Genomic DNA, 19811 nt, shown 5'->3' with positions numbered 1-19811 from the left:
AATAATTAGTCAGACTTGTTTAATTCTTAACCCTCAAAGCCCACATAATCTAGGAACGGCCAGCAAGAGCAGCTCGTGAGCCCTCGAATATTCAAAAATTGGGGTCTTGAAATAACTCAAATACCGTTGGAAATTTTAATAATAATATTATTATATAAAATTTTTAATTGAATGGAAATTAGAAGTGGAATCTTTTGGTAGAAAGATGCGTCTACTCAAATAAAGAGTTGCAACTTTTGACTCTTCATGAATAGTTGCATGTTTTCCAAATAGGTATCTCACATTCTATAAATAGGGAATCTCCTCTATAATCATAATAGTAACTTTTTATTGTTTTACATAATCATACATAGTGTACTAAATATTAGAGAGTCTCATTGAGTCCATATAAGAGAGTTTTCAACATAATTGTGGTTCATGGAGCCTTGTGATTTGAAGTGCTATTATTACAGGGATGTGGTCGTTGTATTTTGGGAGACATGCACCGATCAACTATGAGCACCATAGTGGAGCGTAAACTTGTCTTGAGGATAAAGTGTCCAACACTTGCCTTGACCGTATTTTCTAGGTTTTTCTAATCCATTATATCATGTTCATTTAACATTGGTTACTCATGTGCATGCATTATTGTGACATATAATTGCATGGATTATTTCTTGATTTTTTATGTGATTTATTATAGCAATTAGACCCTAATTTTTCCAACAATCTTAAGACAAGTTTATGGTTTGATTGCTGTGTTTGTTTGAGAACAGTATTCTTTCGTGTATGTTTCTGCGTGGATTTTCCTTTTCATGGTAGAATGTTTTGGTTTCTAGTTTCACATAAAGCAGTACATATGTTAACTGTTTTCAAATGCATTGCAAGTTAAATTTGATTCAAAAGATGCTAACTCGTAACCTTCTTCATTATTTTGTTCGTTTGTTTTATGCCTTGTGTAGATGGGATGGTTATAGTTAATTGAACCAATTAACCGTTACATGTTTATTGGTTTACTTTTATACGTGTTTTAAGTTTGGACTGATAATTTATTTTAGTGCAATGCCTGTTGAAAAACACTCTAATTGGAACATATGTCCTTCATATATGTTGAGACATGCATATGATGCGTGTGCGTTAAAATTTTTGTGTGAAGTGTTGATTGTATATTATAAAATCTGGGAAATTATTCACATGGGTTCTATATTGGTGGTGATTTGCATATATATCTTTATAACTGATGAAATGACTCACATATTTATAGAAGACTTGTGTTGTGTGTATGCACTTTTAAATTTAAGTTTTTGTGGATTTGTTAACTAACTCATGCATTAGGATTTGGGCCCTGGCTGATAGTAAGCGATATACATGGTGTTCACACCTTTCTGTGAATGCACAGTCTCGTGTTCCTTATTGGCAAGCTAACAGCTGCAACGATTTGAAAGATGGAACTGAAGAGATCCTTGGTCCTACCTGAAGTCAATCTCTATTTCGAATGGAAAATGACAAAGATTCCAAGATTGGATCTAGAGGACCAAAGGACACGACTGAGGTTTTTAAATTTGGTAGAAAAACGTGATCACTTTGCATGGATCATTTGGTCCTTTGCAAGCTGCAACTATTCGGTTACAAAGATGGTGTCGTTTGGGAAGAGCTCTGTTGTTTCAGAGTTCTGTGAACATCCAATACAGCAAGTAGGGCAATTAAATAATGCAATGATGTATTCCTTACGAACAGCCATTTTGTTTTCGAAATGAAAATTAAGTCGTTTTGTTATGCATGTGTGTTACTCTAGATCATAATGCAATCATTTGGCTTTGTTATTTGAGTAGATGCACATATCTCTGGGTGAAAAGTCATGTGAAGTTCGTTGCAGAAACTGCAAAGACTTGTTCAAATGTTTGAAGCGGTGCTTCATGCATGTTACTGTTTCATGTAAGATGATCACAGTGATCACCATTTGGTGGTTGATAGTTATCACAAGGTGATGACTTGGCCAATATCACAAGCATAAGCAACTCTTGGTAAAAATGTTACAGTGTTAATTGCCCACAAGGAAAGAAGTAGAGATTGCATCTTTATTATAGACACTGTCTCCAGCTAAGGGAAGTAAGGTAATGACAACTACTTCTAAGAAGGGAAGTACATGGGAGAATAATGTTTTGACTTCGAGGTGTGATAACTGCAATGGTGTTATCATTGATCAAAGGAGGTCCTAGCCATGCGAACTCGATAGTTTATAGGTTAAAGGCGCCAAGACATGTTTCTCCGAAAAGGCTATAGTGATACTTTAGGCCATAACAAGTGAAGATAGATAAAAACAAAACATCTTCATTGATTCCTATTTCTTAAGCATGATGAATGAATAATTGATAGCATTAAAAAGCAACCACAATGTAAGGGAATTGTGGGGATGGCTTAGCTATTTTTGAAAAATGATATATACTTAAGAATACTAGAAAAGTAAATTGCTTCTAGAAAGAGATAATAAGTATGTGGTGGATTAGTTCACTAGACGGTTTTAAATTATCTCTTGAACTCTTGCAAATTTTTAAGGTATTGGAAGGTTGGAGATCTTCTAGCAAATACCTTAAATGTGGGGGGATGTACCCGAGTATTAAGAAATTACTTTTTGAGTCCTAACATATGTTTTGAAGGACTTAACGTTGGAAAACAACTACTCTCGAATGAAATATAATTTCATAAATGGAAGTGCACACCATAAGTTATATAGTCATCAACCTAGTGGATCCAATAAAAATTAAAGGTTTGACTAGAGAGTAGGTTGTATCATCGAGGGGAATGGGTTAAAAGCCTACATCTTAAGAATCGCCATAATGGCAACCCAACCTAGCTGACTGGAGATCCCAAGGTCTAGGTTCAAAGAGACAACCGAATTGTGGATGATTCAATGGTAGCACTGCGAAGATAATCTCCTACCCGTGTCCTATGATGAAACAGTGCTATCTGCAACGTATTTAGGATAAGCTTTGTTTTTAATGATTCCTATACTTGGAAATAACAAGTGGGGTATTGCAGGATACTCTTAATGGGAAGTCACCTATCTTGAGTGAGGAATGGGGTTATTCCTGTGAGAATTTTTTAAGGGGCTTAGTTCTCTAAAAGCACTCATGAAAACCAAGAATTGTTCAGGGCCAAAATGAACACAACCAAGCAACCACGGGGTGTCTGGAAGGGTATTGTGTGATTACTATTGTCTTGGTTTACACAAACGGCTGAGCAGTTTAAGACATCGCGTTCACTGATTAGCCAAGTAAATCTGATAGTAATTTACTACGAAAGGTTCAAGGCCAAAAGCCACATATCCCGATGCGGTACTTTTCCTAATGAATTCTCTCTCTAGTGTCTGTATTGTCATTTGCATGGTATTGAGTCAATTTCCATTCATGTTGGGGATTGTTGGAAAATTTAATAATAACATTATTATATAAAATTTTTAATTGAATGGAAATTAGAAGTGGAGCCTTTTGGTAGAAAGATATGTCTACTCAAATGAAGAGTTGCAACTTTTGACTCTTTATGAATAGTCACATATTTTCCAAAAATGTATCTCACATTCTATAAATAGTAAAGCCCCCTATAATCACAATAATAACTTTTCATTGTTTTACATAATCATACATAGAGTGTACTAAATATTAGAGAGTCTCATTGAGTCTATATGAGAGAGTTTTCAACACAATCGTGGTTCACGAAACCTTTTGATTTGGAGTGCTACTATTACCAGGATGTGGTCATTGTATCTTGGGAGACATGCGCCGATCAACCATGAGCACATTAGTGAGGCGTAAACTTGTCTTAAGGACAAAGCGTCCAACACTTGCCTCGACTGTATTTTCTAGGTTTTTCTAATCCATTATATCATGTTCATTTAACATTGGTTACTCATGTACATGCATTATTATGATATATAATTGCATAAATTATTTCTTGACTTTCTATGTAATTTATTATAGCAATTAGACCTTAATTTTTCCAACAAATACTTCTTCAGCTAATACCTGAAATTATAAAACATGAAGTAGTACCATGAATGATAAGTTGGTAACTCGTCTAAACAAACTAAAAGTTGCACACGCAGATTGCATATCATAGGTATCAATTATGAATAGAGAGAGAGAGAGAGAGAGGGCCTCAGGGATGTGATTAAAGTTGGAGGAGCAGGGATTCCAATCTAATTTGATTTTTAAATCTCAAATCAGCCAATTACTAAAATCTCGAACATCAAAAGCTAGAAAGTTTTGAAGCTCTATACGAGCATAGAAATCAATCAAAATCTGAAATACATTTGAATTCCGAAGGATTGTTCTTCAAGACACCATGACAAAACATAAAAACCCTCATCTTTTTTCTGTGCAAAATCTCTTATAGTTGGTGCGATGGTGTTTAAGGGAAATTTGGTAACAAATGTTGTGTTCTTAGAATAAGTTAAATTAATTCAAAATTTTTAGTGAGGTGTAAATAGAAATCGGAGTGAACTTAGATAGAAGGTAGTGTTAAATAGAAAAACTTATTAAAGAACAAACATTAAGATGAGTAGTGATTAAGAGAGAATTCTAAAGTTTTTCAAGTTACGGATTGACCCCACAAAAATATGTCGAATTTTCGAACTTGTTTTTAAAGAAAAACTTTATACCTCATGTCTACTTTTTTATTTTTTATTTTCCATCTCCTGCAATTGTAACTGAACAATCCTGCATAAAAACAGCCCACATTTTCAAATTTGAAGGTTCAAAAAGTGACAGCGTTGCTCACTCTAATTAATCAAACTCTAAATGTAAAATCTGGGTCAAGTGGTGAATTGCTCTAGAGTATAGTCTCTCTTCAATTCACTGCATTTCGAATTCAAACTCTCAATTTGTCTTAGCATAGTCTAAGGAGTTATATAGTTTGAAGTAGAAAAAAATAATGAAAAATGTAGGAGAAAAAATTGAGAAGATTAAAATTATGTTGTCTTCAACCAACAACAGCTGCATGTCATAACTGTTTAATGGAAGTCAATATCTCTCCCACTTTTGTGAAAGCTTACAAAATGATAGTTTAAACAAATTTTTCACACACGCAAATTTGTTATTTTGAGACCTGTAAAAAGCAAAAGCCAAAGCCAGGGAGCCGGGCTCCCTTGAGAACGTCAGAAGGTCTAAATTTAGTAAAAGATCTCCTGCAAAGTATCATCTTCGTTTATCCAATCAAAACCGACTTTTCTAAATTACAGGACGAAGCCAAATGAGACCCGCAAATCATGCATTTCATGACACAATGCATTACCAGCTTTAAGCTTTTTATCACCTTGCAATACCAGCTTTAAGCTTTTTATCACCTTGCACTACCAGCTCTAAGCTTTTTATCACCTTTAAAGGGAACTTCCTTTCTTATTTCAAATTTTTCTCTTCCTTCTGGTCAAATTCACATCACCCCATGATCATCAAGGACATCATCATTTGGAATTTGTGTAGCATTAAATGGGAATTAGATTTTAATTTGCAAAAAAAAATGAAAAAGGCTAATCCATGCCATGCCCAAAAACATACTAATTTATAGAGGGAAAAAAGAACTTGGGGTGTATATTTTTGCAAATAGGGCGGATGTTTTTCTTTTTTCTTTTTTTTTTCTTTCTTTTATATAAGATCAGTAGGTGGGATTCACTATCTCCAATAGATCCCGGACAGCATCAAGGGTACACAAATTTTCTCTATACAATGAAGAATAAAATATAATATCACTTTATAGGTTGGTCTGATTTTCAATTTTCAAATTCATGTTCCTTTTTTTCTTTTTTCTTTTATAACAAATAATAGGATAATCTACACTAAATTCATCTAAATTACAGAGAGGGAGAATCGAACACGAAACCTCTAGTGAAAGAACAAACCACTTGCAAATTAATGTTCTTTTGTTTCTTTATTTTGCAAGGTTTTGGTTGATGTTCCCTTGTTTTGTCTTTTCTTTTTATTATTAGTTAATAAAATAAATTTATGAAGGGGACAATATTTCGAGAGAAGAGGTAGGTACCTCGCACGTGACTATTGGTGTAGAACTAGTCTTGCATAATTCTGTTATACAATTTGATTTAATTTTGTAATTTGCAGTGCTGACCATTGAGTTTGAGACTTTACGTACAAGCCAAATTAGGTTAAGCCATTTGCAAAGGTTCCAAAATTGTAAAATTCATAACACACATCATTACAACCAGAATAATGGATCAATATCAGCATGAAGAATATCATTAGTTGCATAATCTATCATTGGGATGAAGTTTCTTGATAAAAGGAAGGTTTTATGCAAATTAATTAACAAACCCACCTGTCCAGAAGAAAAGTAGTATAACATGTGCTAAGCAATGAGGTTGGGGTGATTTTCTAGGGCACGCCTTGGGTTGAATCAAGGAGACAGGACCACTGACTAGGATTCACAATTCTTAAGAGAATGTCCCTTGCATTGGTTAGCCCAACACTGACATTAAAAAGAAATGCCTATATACTAAGAACTCCATGAAAGCTGAGCTTCAAGGATATAAAACACATTAAACAATTGTACAACAAAAGCTTAAAGTGGTAATCGCTTTCTAGCCCTTGATCTTAATCATAGGTGTTATAATTGCTAATCCCTTTTGTATAAAAGCAAAATCATGTGCAGCTAAACACTATTTCCACTCGTTGTTTTGAAACTTCCACTATATCATATCTTAATATTCCTTCGCTGAAACATGATGCATATGGATACATAGTGGAAGCAGCAAAATAGTATTGTACTGGAAATAGATTCATTTCCAAGTTTTACTAGTGGAAGCTCTTGGGTGGTGGGTGTTATGATGGTATGGGATGAGGCTTAATAACTCAAGATACATGTAATGATGAAGAGAATGATTTGGATCTTAGATATAAAATTTGCTGCCTTTTTTTTTTTTTTTTTTGGGTAATAAAAAACAGGTTTTGGAACTCAATCATTGGGGATGAAATGATGATGATGATGATGAAAATGATATATTAAAGGACAAAGGACATTGGGTTAGGGATTTTTTCCTGGTTTGAGATTAGTTTTTCAACTGTGGGGTTGGTCGATATGATAAGGGTTTTGGAGTGGGTTATGATTATGGGTTTGCATGGGAAAAGATGGGTTGAAAGAGAAAGCAAAGCTTGTAGGAGGAATATTAAAATTACTCATGGACTCAATTTTTTGGCCTAAATTTTCAAGTGCCTTGACCTGTGACCTCAAGAACTTGAGATAATTTGCAGCCTCATCAAGCATTGATGCAGTGTCCATCTTGCTTCCACCAGGAACCAGCCTTTGCAAAACCCTAATTCTCTCACTGATCCTCTCCCTCCTTTGCCTCGCAGCCGCAGTCTGTGGATCAGATGATATTTTCACATTCTTCCTCTTTGGCCTCTCCACCATCTCCAGCTCCAAGTTCACAGGTCTGAAAGCCGCAGCACGAAAAATCATCTCTTTCATCTGTGCAATGGCCTCGGGATCAGGTTCTTCAATAGACGAAGTTGGCACAGATGAACATGGCTGTCGAAAGCTGATGTTGGATGAGCTTGGACGCTTGTTATCGGATCTGAGTTTCTTTGGCTTTGGTGGGTTTTCAGAGATGAGCCTAAAATCGCCTTCACTAGTAGAAGAATAATCTTTTTGAAGAAGACCAAAGTGACTATAATTTGCTCCGTGCAATTTGGGCTCACTTTGATCATGGCTTCTCTTTGTGGAATTTGACTTACCTTGGATTTGGACATATAAATCTGATGAGCTTTGAGAGACTACAGTTTCGTTGTTCTCAGAATCTCCAGAAGAGTTTGCACTATTATTGCCTGCTCTAAAGTTCCATAAGTTTCTTCTGCAATCCGAAAAAAGCATAGAAATACCATCGTTGTCTTCTACAGATGTGTCGGTGTTGCTATTAGTGCCTGAGAGCAAGCAATCCAAGGACTCAACAGAGCAAGTCGTTGCTGGCTTAGCCTTGACATGTTGATCTTGTAAGCCATGAAAATTGGCTTGTGGTTGTACATGTTTTCCAATATTGCCATAATGATCAGCAGCCATGAAAGTACTAGTGCTCAGTGAACTCATCAAATTATAAGGCCCGTTGATATTCAAAGGGGATTGACACAATTCATCAGCTCTCAAAGTTGGCATATCATGCACTGAATCCAAACCGCAACGATTTTTCTGATGAGCAATTTGATGAGTGCCAATATTGCTTGATCTTTCAGTATTTGAATTCATAATCACATGCGATGTTTGGACCTTCGGAAGCTCTTGGATTGGAATGAAGGCACTGGAACTTGAGTTGGACAACAACAAGCTTTCTTCAAGATCATGTACTTGATGATTGCTCCATAATAAGGTTGATGTATTTGTGATGTGTGAGCCGTCCCAATCCAAACCGTCCATTGATTGCAAACCTACATTAAGTTGTTTTGTAGATTTCTGTTCAGAAAGGGTACAAATATGATGTAATAATACTTGAAACAATGCCCATATGACATAATGAACTAACATATTGATGCATGTATAATATACATATTTCTATATTTCATCTCTTAATGATATGTTATTGGCATTCCAAAAAGGTCATTCAAAACTACTTTCTTATACAAATTTTTTCTTGTGTTTTTCGCAGAATGACATTTTTAGAGTGTCAATAACAACTCTCTTAGTTAAATGTGTCAGATGTTAATGTTTCTAATCTATCCATGTAATACCAAAGGAAATTTCATGATGACATACCAGTACCAGATCCAGCTACCAACCGATATTAGAATATCAAAGGAGGAGCAAAAAAAGACCCGGAAATGAGTTGCTTTAGTGACTTCAATGCTTTCTCTCTCAACAGAGCCAAAATCAAACCTCAGCTTCAGCTTTGTATTTTGTTAGCAATTTTGTCACTTTTAAAAACTGCATGCCATCTTTAATTTCAGCTGTATCACCAAAATTGTGATTACCAAGGGAACAAAACAACCATATCTTATGTCAGTTTTGGCAACTTTAAACCGTGCCACACAAGGGACAATCACAGAGAGAAACTCAAAGAAGAAGCAGCTCAAAATTAAATTCATACATGAAACATATTCAAATTTAAAAAACAAGTACGTAATCAAATGAAGAAAGAAATACATGAGAGCAAAGAAAGATGAGATAAATATATTGGGAAATGAAATGTTGAGGATGAAGGCTTTTCCCTACCTTAATGAACAGCCATGGAGCACCTATACATATATTGATAGTGTTTTGTTAGTTGGTTGTGGCATGCTTATATAGGTAGGGAGTTTTTAAATAAAGGCTAAGGAAACAAAGGGTAGCCCCAATTTTTAAATATATAAAAAAATAGTGGTAGTAGTACTTGAGCATGTAGAATATGAGGAAAAGAGAGAACTTATTAAAATATCAATTTTAACAGTTGAAAAGAAGTATATAATGGGTTTGGAAAAGATAAGGCTTTTGGTCAGTTTGATGGGGGTGTAAGAGTATATTTTTGCAGATGGGGAGCATGATCAGAGAGAAGCATTTTGAATCCTAAACAATTGAATTATTTATATATCTTGTTTGTTTTTTTTGTATTGTTTTACTGGGAAAGTTAGCTCTGACCTCCTTTTGCTTGCTTAATTATGCCATTCCATGCGCACCGTAAAGTTGCAGTAGTAATTTTAATTGCAGTTAGAGTGAATAGAGTGAATAGAGTGATCACATCATCTTTACAGTACCACTACTGTCTTTCTAAAAGATTTCTATTAATCATAGTTTTAATCATACCTACTTTTAAAGTATGCACTTTCTACTAAATTACTTTTTCTTGGTAAATACTTGCATATGGTACCACAACTAGATAACCTTATAGATAGTAATCTGGCTGCAGGGTCTGAAAATTTGATGCGTTTAAGATCTCTGAATTTTGTTAAAACATTTGTGGTCTTATGAGAAAGGGCACTGGTACTTTAATCAAACCATTACTATTTTACAATGTAATCAAGTTCACATATAATGTCTACAACTTAACTATAATGACAATATCATTATATGTTATTTTTCTTCAATAGGATAGTAAAGAAAATAAGCGATCAAAATTGAATTGAGAAAATACTATTTTTACTTATTTGTCAAATGGATATAAAATGGACTATCTAGTAGTTCGGACTATTGAAGACTTGCCCATGTTATTAACTGTATAACCTTACCATTTTTATATAAACTTGGATTATAACCTCATCTTTTTTGCAGTTCAAACGTTGTAACACCATTAAACGTGAATGTAGGGAGTTGAAAAGTAAATAGTTAACAAAAATAGGTACTTCCACGACGTCCACTAATAGCGACTTACAACTATATTGTATTAAAATTTTCATGGTGTAACATTCATTGGTGTACATAGTATAATAAACAATATCATTTTATAACGTTTATTATTATTATGTAACTCTAAACAGTAAATTTTGATGATTATAATGTAAGTTTTAACAAATGGTATTGTAAAATTTCACTGTGATAATACTTCCTAACAAGTCATTCACGATTAATTGACATGGGTTTTTAGCCAAAATAGTATTTGAGATTGACATAACTCATTATTTTGGTCCCTGACATGGAAGTCGATAAAAGTGGACCCTAAGTTTGTCCACCATAAAATCATTTTGATCATTCCGTGGAAAACTTGTCAATATATGTCCTTGATGACAAATATAACCTTAAAATGCGGTCACATGGGTCATTCACATGACAATTTAACAAGGATATTGATAGATTTTTTACGGAATAACTAAAATGATTTGTGGTGGACAAACTCAGAAAATACTCCTATCGATTTTCATTGTTAAGAACTAAAGTGAAGAGTCATTTTGGCTAACAAGCCTAATTGACATACATGCTTAAAAACTTAATACTTATATGACTTGTGTATGTGCACTTAATAGACTGTAGAGAAACATAGTGCAATTGTGTACTTCACCGTATACATATTCAAAAATTATTTCTATTCATGAGTTATATTTTTTCATTATAAGTTGTATTCTATACCAATCTACATGTTAAGAGGAAAAAAAATATTTAAATCCTAGACACAATGAGTTAAAAAGAAATATCTTAACTATCATGACAATTCACTACTTGCCTCTTATCATCTACATTATACATCAAATATTTACCAAACGTGGTGCGTAGTAAAAATGATGATTGATGATAGAATACAATCTGTAAACACTAAAGATAGTATACTCAGTTATCATTAGAATTTCCAACTTGTGCATACATAAAAATTAATAGTGGGATGTTTAGAACATGACAGTTGTTTGCAGGCAATTGCAAGCAAAGACAGTCAGAGGAGAGGAGAAGATAGCATGGACCAAGTTACAAATCGAATTTTGTCTTATCACATTCACATCGATCCTAAGTTAGCATGTATATAGTTCCTTCCAATATTTCTCAGTGGTAATATAATTCTTTATCTGTTACTCTAGAGAGAGAAAGAGGAGCAGGCAGGGTTCTGAGTCCTACCCACATGCGCCCCATCTCATTACAGCTCAGTGAATGGGTTGCCATTGCCCATTGCATCTGCTAATTACTAGTACACATCTCTCTCTCTCTCTCTCTCTCTCTCTCTCTCTCTTTCTCTCTCTCTCTCTCTCTATCATGCAGTGTTATATTAATATTTGTATATTTGTCAACTCTCATGCTTTTCGTCACCCCTTCTGCAGATCATCAGTGGCAAATATAGAACGTAAACGTATGATTTTCTTGAAAGATATCTTTGAAACCGTAAAATATTTATATAATATATATATACATATATATATATAGAGAGAGAGAGAGAGAGAGAGAGAGAGAGAGAGAGAGAGAGAGAGAAAGAAACGTATATAATACACCAAGTTACAATAATAAACCAACAACTGAATTATGCAATATATTCATAATTTTCATATTATTACAAATTGCAGGGGAAAAGACATGAGATTACCTCATCGTTTTGGCGAAAAGATATATATGTATATCAGCTAGAATGGGCTTAGTAGATTGCCTTTGAAATCTGCTAGTCTGAATTATTAGTACGTCAAATATCGCTACGAACCAACTATTTGAATTGAACCGATCGCCTACCCTTTAACTATATATATATATATATATATGTTTTTGTTTTTTGTTTGCACGTTAGCAGTATTTGTTTATGGATTACTGGCCCAGTTGAATTATATGCATCTACATGTGCATTGTGACAAATGGTCATCAAGTAGAGAACTGACTATTTTTCTCTAATATTAGTCTCATTTCACGTGATCAAATTTTGGATTAAAGGTCTTTTTTATTTACAAGTTAAAGGGTACAACCCAAAGGAAGAAAAATGTGTTCATGTAATAGGGGATTAGGCAAGTCAAATTACACATTAGGATTCAGACTACGACTGCTAATGCAATCTACCCTTTCATCCCCCTCAGAGCAATTGGAAGAAGCTAGGCCCCCAATAGAACGGCCCCTCGTCTTCTTAAATACACGAGCCAAGAAAACCCAACTAATTATTTGTATGGTTACAAGCCTTATGTAAAGCATTTAACAGAAAATCTGGAGTTTCTTCCGACCAAAGTTCCTCAGTGTTCATTAGTTTTACATCGCATGTAGTGAAACATGGATGAAGAAATATTACTCATTCTCTCAACAAAATCTATAACGTGGAAGCTAAGATAAATTACAGAGATAAGCTGCAACCATAATGGTCTACTCCATAATTAGCTAAGTAATCCACCAACTGATTACCTTCACGATATATATGAGAGACCCGCACATGCATATTAGATTAAATATTTTTATTTTCTTTCTGCTTTAGGAATACTAATTACGGATCATTAAGAATAAAAATGCCTAGAAGTTTAGATCACAAAATAAAATATATGATATTAATACTAAACCTAATAAACTCTCGTTACCAACCCATATTATAATATGAAAATGTATTATACAACGTGATTATGTTTCAGTATCACATAATAATATTTCTTTCTCTAGTACATGGAGTATATGTAGTTGAAGGTAGAGCATTTTACCCATAAACAAAGTGTCGTAATTCAAAATTTTAATTTATATAAGGGAATTATATTGGTACTCTAAATTTTTTTAGGAAAAAATAGCTTGCTTGCTTAGTAATTGCACGATGCCAAATGAAGTCTCTAGGCTTCCTGTGTACTCATCCTCTTGCGCGTGCTTTTCTTATGCTTACTATAAAAATATGGAGTAGCGTTTATGGATGAGAAAAATGATATAATTCTATCATTTTATTGTATTAAGTCCGATTTATTTTAGATTGAAAATGAAATGGATTTTCATACACCTAATTTCTTTCCTGGCATACTTTTCTTTATTATTACCATTTAAATTGAATCGGTCAATCATAAAGAAAATAATTGACAGACATGTGTGTCCGAATACCTACTAAAATAAAACCACATCTGCAAACTATATATGTTTACCAGACAAAAAACAAAAAAAAAAAGAAGATATATACATGTTTACCTTTGTATCAAAAATGATATATATATCGTCAAGCCCTTTAAGGTAAGGGATTTTCACTCTTTTCAAAAAATTAGGATTAGTTATGGGATCCACTCAATATCCAATTTTAACAATCTGAACCATTTATTTTGTAAGTCTCGATTCATAGAGAATTCTTGCAAAAAATTCAATTCAATTCAATTCGCAACCATTTACCTATTTAATTATCACAATGAAATTCATTGTTTCTTATAGAACAAAATGTTAGTTAATTTCTTCGAAATCAATTAGATGTCTCAAATATTTTCAATTTGGCTAATATTTTGCAAAAATAATCTAAGAAGTGAAACTTGAAAAATAGATAGTTCAGATAGTTGAAATTCGATAAGGTGTGAACTCCACAACTAATTCCATCTTGAAAAAAAATGGAGAGCCGTTCCCTTTAAAGGCCTCCTATACATCATATAACATGATGTGATGTATTCAAGTGCATTTGGGTATAGCAAGAAGATGATAGATTCTAAGCTCAAATCAGGTCTTATGTAAACAATTTGTCTCTAAGATGTATTCAAAATGTCTTCTATAGTACGTTCATTTTCAGAATTATTATACAATGTAATTAACTTTGAGACATTTACGTAATTTTACTACAATGAAGTAGGACATTGAATATTCCGCAAATGAACAGCCCTATTTAAATATTTAAACTTAACTGCTACAAAAAAGATATATCGTTCGACTACAAATCAAAATATTCAAAAATACACACAGAAATTAGAAGAATACATGAAAATATTTATCAATTTTCCCTTTGTACCGCACATTGTAGTCACACCAATCTTTAGTGTCGGCAAGTGACCTTCTACTCAATGATGAAGAGGAGTGTTGTTCTTATATCACGACGTGAGTTCAAATCCTATCAGTTTCCTAATTTAACATCTAATATAATAAACGTATCGGCTTTTACAAACAAAAATAAAAAAGTAAATAAAAATTTTTAGTGCCGACTTGTAGTAAAACTCCATACTACCAACCTCATGAATTTGATAATCCGGTGGGCCCATACTTGGGCACGGTGGTGAAGAAGTGGTCCATCTATCTAGAGAATACATCGTCAAAATCCATATTAATGACTTCAGCTATCTCCCGCGTTATTTATGGCCTTCTTCTGCTCAGAACCCTCAGACGACGCCAGCTCCACCCGGATCGGGTTGGCCTGATTCATCAACTGGTCCCAAACGAAACCCCAAACTAGTGAAGTAGGCCCCTACAGGCTTCCCTCATTCCATTATTACGGGTTACACGTGAACACAAACGTTGTGTTCACACGTGGCGCCATGTCATTGGAAGTGAAGCTGATGGGATAGGCAAGTCCACGTGGGATATCAGGACAGTTGTGAAGTGGGACCATCTGATTGGATGTCGGAATCTCCCTTCCAATTAACATTATCCTGGCGAAGTTCGATCAGGGTTCTAGATTATCTTTGATGTGGATGTGGTGCACTGGATTTTTTCTATCTTTCACAATCATTCTAGCATTATTCCAATTATTATTTGAGAACTTTAACGAAAAATCACATTTTTACATTAAAAGTCAATCCTGAGTACTATTCATTTTACCCTTTATTTTATTTTTATTTTAAAAATCAATGTTTTTAAACTCTTTTCATTAGTTTTACTTTATTATTTTCACTGAACTACTATTCAGCTATGTTACTGATTTGATAAAGCAATAAACAAAAGAGAAGAAAAAACTAGGTTAATGAAGTCGGATTTGGATCTCATCCGGATCTTTTTTGTGAAGATCTTCAAATTCTATCTGTTCATTGTACATTGTGCGATCCTAAATCATTTTAATTTTTTTAATTTAAAATTAAACACAAACAGTATTTAACAAAAACTGACAGCACAATGTACAATAAACATACAAGATGTGAAGATCCTCATCCAATGAAGTCAACATGTGTTTTTCCTAAAGTCCCTAATTACACTAAATACATCATTACAATAGTATCTCAAATTAAATGTTAATCTCTTCACTGAAGAACACAGCACAGTATGGAAAAAAGAAGAAGAGAAAAATGGCCTAGCTAGCTAGGTACATAATCTCTCCCAACTATTTGGATTTTAACTCTTGGAAACCAAACTAAGAGTTGCATTAACCATTGAACATTGTACCCAACAACTCGGTACTTCGTTCCATGGCGATTTCATGTAAAGACATTTACCAGTTTCCACCTTGTCATGTGCTTGATGCGTAGCGAAAGAGAATGAGAGAGAATTTGTAAGATTACGATTTATTAGAGTGTGTCACCTAGCAGAGTCAGAATTCTTTATGACATAGGACCTTTTATATATGTCTTGAGAAAAAAAATTTAACTCATAACATGAGCAAATCAAAAATTAAAAGACTCATAGAATTCAATAGAGAAAATTAAAAGAAGTGTATAATACAACTAAGTGGGAGGTAGAGAGTAGTGTAACCACTAAATTTTTTGAAATTATAGGAAGAAAATACAAAAAAAAAAAATCTGGTTTGAATTCGTTTGACACAAAGATGAAAGCAAGAGGATAGATGCAAATAATAGTTAATCAGGCTCCTTTAGAAATAATATCAAAGTCGATTTTTAGACCCTATTCCTGAGTTTCACTAAACCACAAAGACAAAACAAACAAAACTGTTAGATAAGTAAAAAATACGATGTCATTCGACTCAACTTCTTCATGGGAGGTAGAAACCACTCTAATTCTTTCGTGGCTCCACCCACTTGTTCTAGTAGACTGGATTTCAGATTCTGGAAGTCTGATGCAAACCTTATTTGACGTGATAATGATGATTTCACACCTAGTATGAGTACTTTTTTCAGTGTCTTGGAAACACATTTCAGTACACCAAAATATAAGTAATTGAATTTTATTTTTAAGTATCTAACCATTTGTATTATAAAATTTAATATATCAAATCATGTTTTCGGTACATTAAAAATCTCTCAATAGGATGGGTGCATTTCAATTTAGCCACCTTAAGTAAATAAACGAACCCATTCGTAAATTTCTTTCGATTTAATGCAAGACATTAAAGCCATCAAACGTCTATTATAAAAGTGGACTGGTTTGTTCTCACCCAAAAAAAAAAAAAAAAAAAAAAAAAAAAAAAGGTGGACCGGTTTGTTGTTGTCTTGCCAAACAATATACTTTTACCATATGTGAATTTTTAGTTCCCTATACAACCAAATTCCATCTCAAAGTCCCTCATCCAGAAATCTTCAACAAAGTGGTGATTCAACAAAGTGTAGGTAGGAGATTTTTCTTGTGAAAAATGTGGCATCACGGTGGACCATAGATCATGGGTCATGTCCAATTCCTCTACAGCCCACAATCAGGCTCACGGGAAGCATGGCCCATTCGGCCCCTTTGCACGTGGACACAAAGTTTTGTCCAATCTGATGGCCTTGGATTAACAACTCAGAAAAGGCCCAAAGCCCAAGAGACAGGGCTCTCAAGTGGAAGTATCATTGTCTCAAAGAGTTGGAAGTCTACGTGGACATGAAGGTGTTTCAGATACGTGCGTGATAAACTTGATTCTGCAGCGGTTATCTTTCCCAGATGGGTGAAAAACAGTTCTACAAAATGACAAAAGCTATCGTCAAGTAAGTACCTTTGTTCAATGGCTGCTGTAACCATTTTTGTAAAATTTCCATATATGTTGTATTCTGCTAGGCACCTTTGCATTCCCGCACCCTAATTTTGATGAAGTTCGACCTTTTTTTCTTGGTACAAACGATATTCTACTTCTCTTCTAGCCGTTGTAATTGACTATTGCTTCTCATGTCGTGCTGTTGCTGATGTGTTAGGAATGAATCATATAAACTGATCTTTAATCTTATCCTCATTGGTGCTACTTCAAAATTTTCATCATGCATCCATTACCTTTATTTATTTGTCTTTCATCACACTCATATCGTGTTTCGAGTCTAGATATTACATAGGCTAATAAAAGTGCAAAGGTTGATTTCTGGATCACCTCATTTATTATTTGAAGACTATGATTTGTTAAATTCTACGAGACTATGATCTCCGATGAATAAAAAAGGGTGATGTGAGGATTCTGGAATTGTACAGAATTGCAAAGAGAAGAGAGAATGTTCTTCAGAAAATCACTTCATTCATCACACCTCACACCTCACACCGAACATGTGTGCGGGTATATTACCGTTAGAGGAGAGAGAGAGTGAGATATTCTCTCTTTTCATTAAAATCAAATCCAACTATTCATGTAATCTACCCTATAAGATAGTTACAAAAGTCAACACAAATTACTAACTCTAAGATTACATCTTGGCTGCACACTTGGACTATAATCCAACGGCTTACATTCAATCTGGAAACTAAGGCTTAATTAAACACATCTCTAGCACAAACACTAATATTCCAACATGATTTTCTGAGCAAACCCGCGGAGAAAGTACCTCCAGCGAAGAAGATAAGATTGGAGCATGCTCTAAGACCCCTAGCCCTAAATGTTAAACCGAAAGAACATCCTCAGAAGCATAACTCTCACATCCAATGTGTTAACGAAAGTGAAGATGGGAAGCTCCCTCTTCCTTCTGTCAACAACGGTATCAGCAGCACCAGAGGATTTGTAAGCCAGGAATCACATTATCGTCAATATTCAACCAACGCACCATCAGCTTCGGGGCCTATTATCAAACCCGTCCTATGGTGTCTCCAACCGCCGCCTGAAATCTATGGTTTGTTCCCGCAATGTCTCCTTCTGAGGGACTCAGCTACAAGTTATATACAGGGCCATGTCCTCCAAGAGGTTTCATGGCACCAATGTATGACACTTGTGGCCCTGCAAGCGTAAATCCAGGAACGCTGGACTGCCTAAACGCAGCTTATAGTGTTCCATCTTCCTATCAACAAGGGATGGGAACTGGGATGCCAAATTTACTTTCTACATACTGCCCCCCTCACAGCATGCCAATCGTAAATTCATCTTTGTCGAGGTCAGCCGTTGAGAATATGATCCTTTTTTTGGAGGCCACTCATATGGCCCGGAAAATCAGCTATCGCTTCGGGAAGTTAACTTCACTAGGCAAGTAAGGCATTGCCACACTAAGACCGTCCAAGCTTCAAAAGGGAGTGATTTACAGGGAAGTACAAGAAGTAGCCCCTCAGACAGGACCACAGAAAATGTGCTTCCTCTCTTCCCTATTGCTCCACAACTTCAGGAACATACTCAAAAAGCGCAATCAAGTGAGCATCAGACGCGCGATCAAGGGTGTTCCACACAAAACTAAACTGGCATCTGAATAAGCAGCCCATATATTCTTGTCAACACAAGAGGAGAGGAAATAAATGGTTATCTAGTTTATCACTACCTGCAGTTATGAGCATGTAGAGCGGGAAACTAATATATATTATACATTATACCGTTTCACTTTATCAAATTAATGTTTGGCAGTTCAATATCTGTAATCTATACTAGTTATAAAATGTAAAAGTACAAAGCAACAATGAAAGTCTTATTCGGTGTCTACAAATTGAGAGCTTAGAGAAAAGGATGCTTTGGGAGGTAGGTTAACATATTCAAACATTGGCCTCTTTAGAGGGGCAGGCCTAAACAAGTTTTTTCTTATTAAAAACTTGGGTACCTTTTTGGTAGACCAGATATTCGTGTCGTGTTTTTCGTATTCGTGTCGTTTTCGTGTCATACCCAATAGTTTAATGGATCGTGTCATGTAACAATCGTTAAAATAAACAGGTAATATGATTCGACCAGAAATCGACTCAATAATGTTATCAGGTATTATGACCTGACCCATTATCCGTTAAGAAAAAAAATATTTAAATCAATAAATAATGAAAAAATGAAAAACATAATTTGACCCCAAAAAATGTAAAACGTAATACTAAATTAGTACATACATACCACATTGTCACATAAATATTACTTCAAAACATGAAGAAAAAAAAAGAAAAAAAAAACATTTTTCTTTCAAGTTTACATACCCAAAATAAGAGCCTAAGAGCACTTCCAGCGTGGGAGCCCTCCCCCTTGGCTATTCACTATTTAATCCAACTCATGAACAGTAATTACCATTAATAAACAGTAATCACCTTTTGTATCTCCACCGTTGCACTTGAATAGCCCCGGTAATTGGTAATAAAATATTAGTATTTTATTTATTTATAAAATAATTTTATTTGCAATCCAATCCCAATTGGCAGCTTCTCTCTCGTCCCTCCCTCCCTCTATCTCATTCACTTTCCCAAATTCAATCCCAATTCATTTTCTCAAGAATACAAAGAGGAGATTTTCTCTGCAAATTTGTGTGAGC

General features: G+C 34.5%; 1 protein-coding gene across 2 annotated transcripts; it reads right to left on the bottom strand.

Annotated features, from left to right (window-relative positions):
• Nucleotides 1–6610: 6610 nt before the first annotated feature.
• On the bottom strand, nucleotides 6611–8394 carry LOC137738906 (transcription factor bHLH87-like). Of its 2 annotated transcripts, XM_088700570.1 has the most exons (2): nucleotides 8154–8394; nucleotides 6611–8117 (listed from the first exon to the last, which is right to left on the bottom strand). In XM_088700570.1, exons 1-2 carry the CDS (start codon nucleotides 8389–8391, stop codon nucleotides 7042–7044), a joined length of 1314 nt encoding a protein of 437 aa, XP_088556696.1. In that variant the 5' UTR covers nucleotides 8392–8394; the 3' UTR covers nucleotides 6611–7041. The 2 variants fall into 2 exon arrangements, with proteins under 2 accessions (XP_088556696.1, XP_068334478.2); XM_068478377.2 differs by having other exon boundaries at nucleotides 6611–8394.
• Between the last annotated feature and the right edge of the window lie 11417 nt (nucleotides 8395–19811).

The sequence above is a fragment of the Pyrus communis genome, chromosome 9, assembly GCF_041283825.1.
Source record: "Pyrus communis isolate YQ-2024b chromosome 9, ASM4128382v1, whole genome shotgun sequence".
In the NCBI taxonomy this organism is placed as follows: domain Eukaryota; kingdom Viridiplantae; phylum Streptophyta; class Magnoliopsida; order Rosales; family Rosaceae; genus Pyrus; species Pyrus communis.
This window is presented reverse-complemented; position numbering and strand designations above follow the sequence as displayed.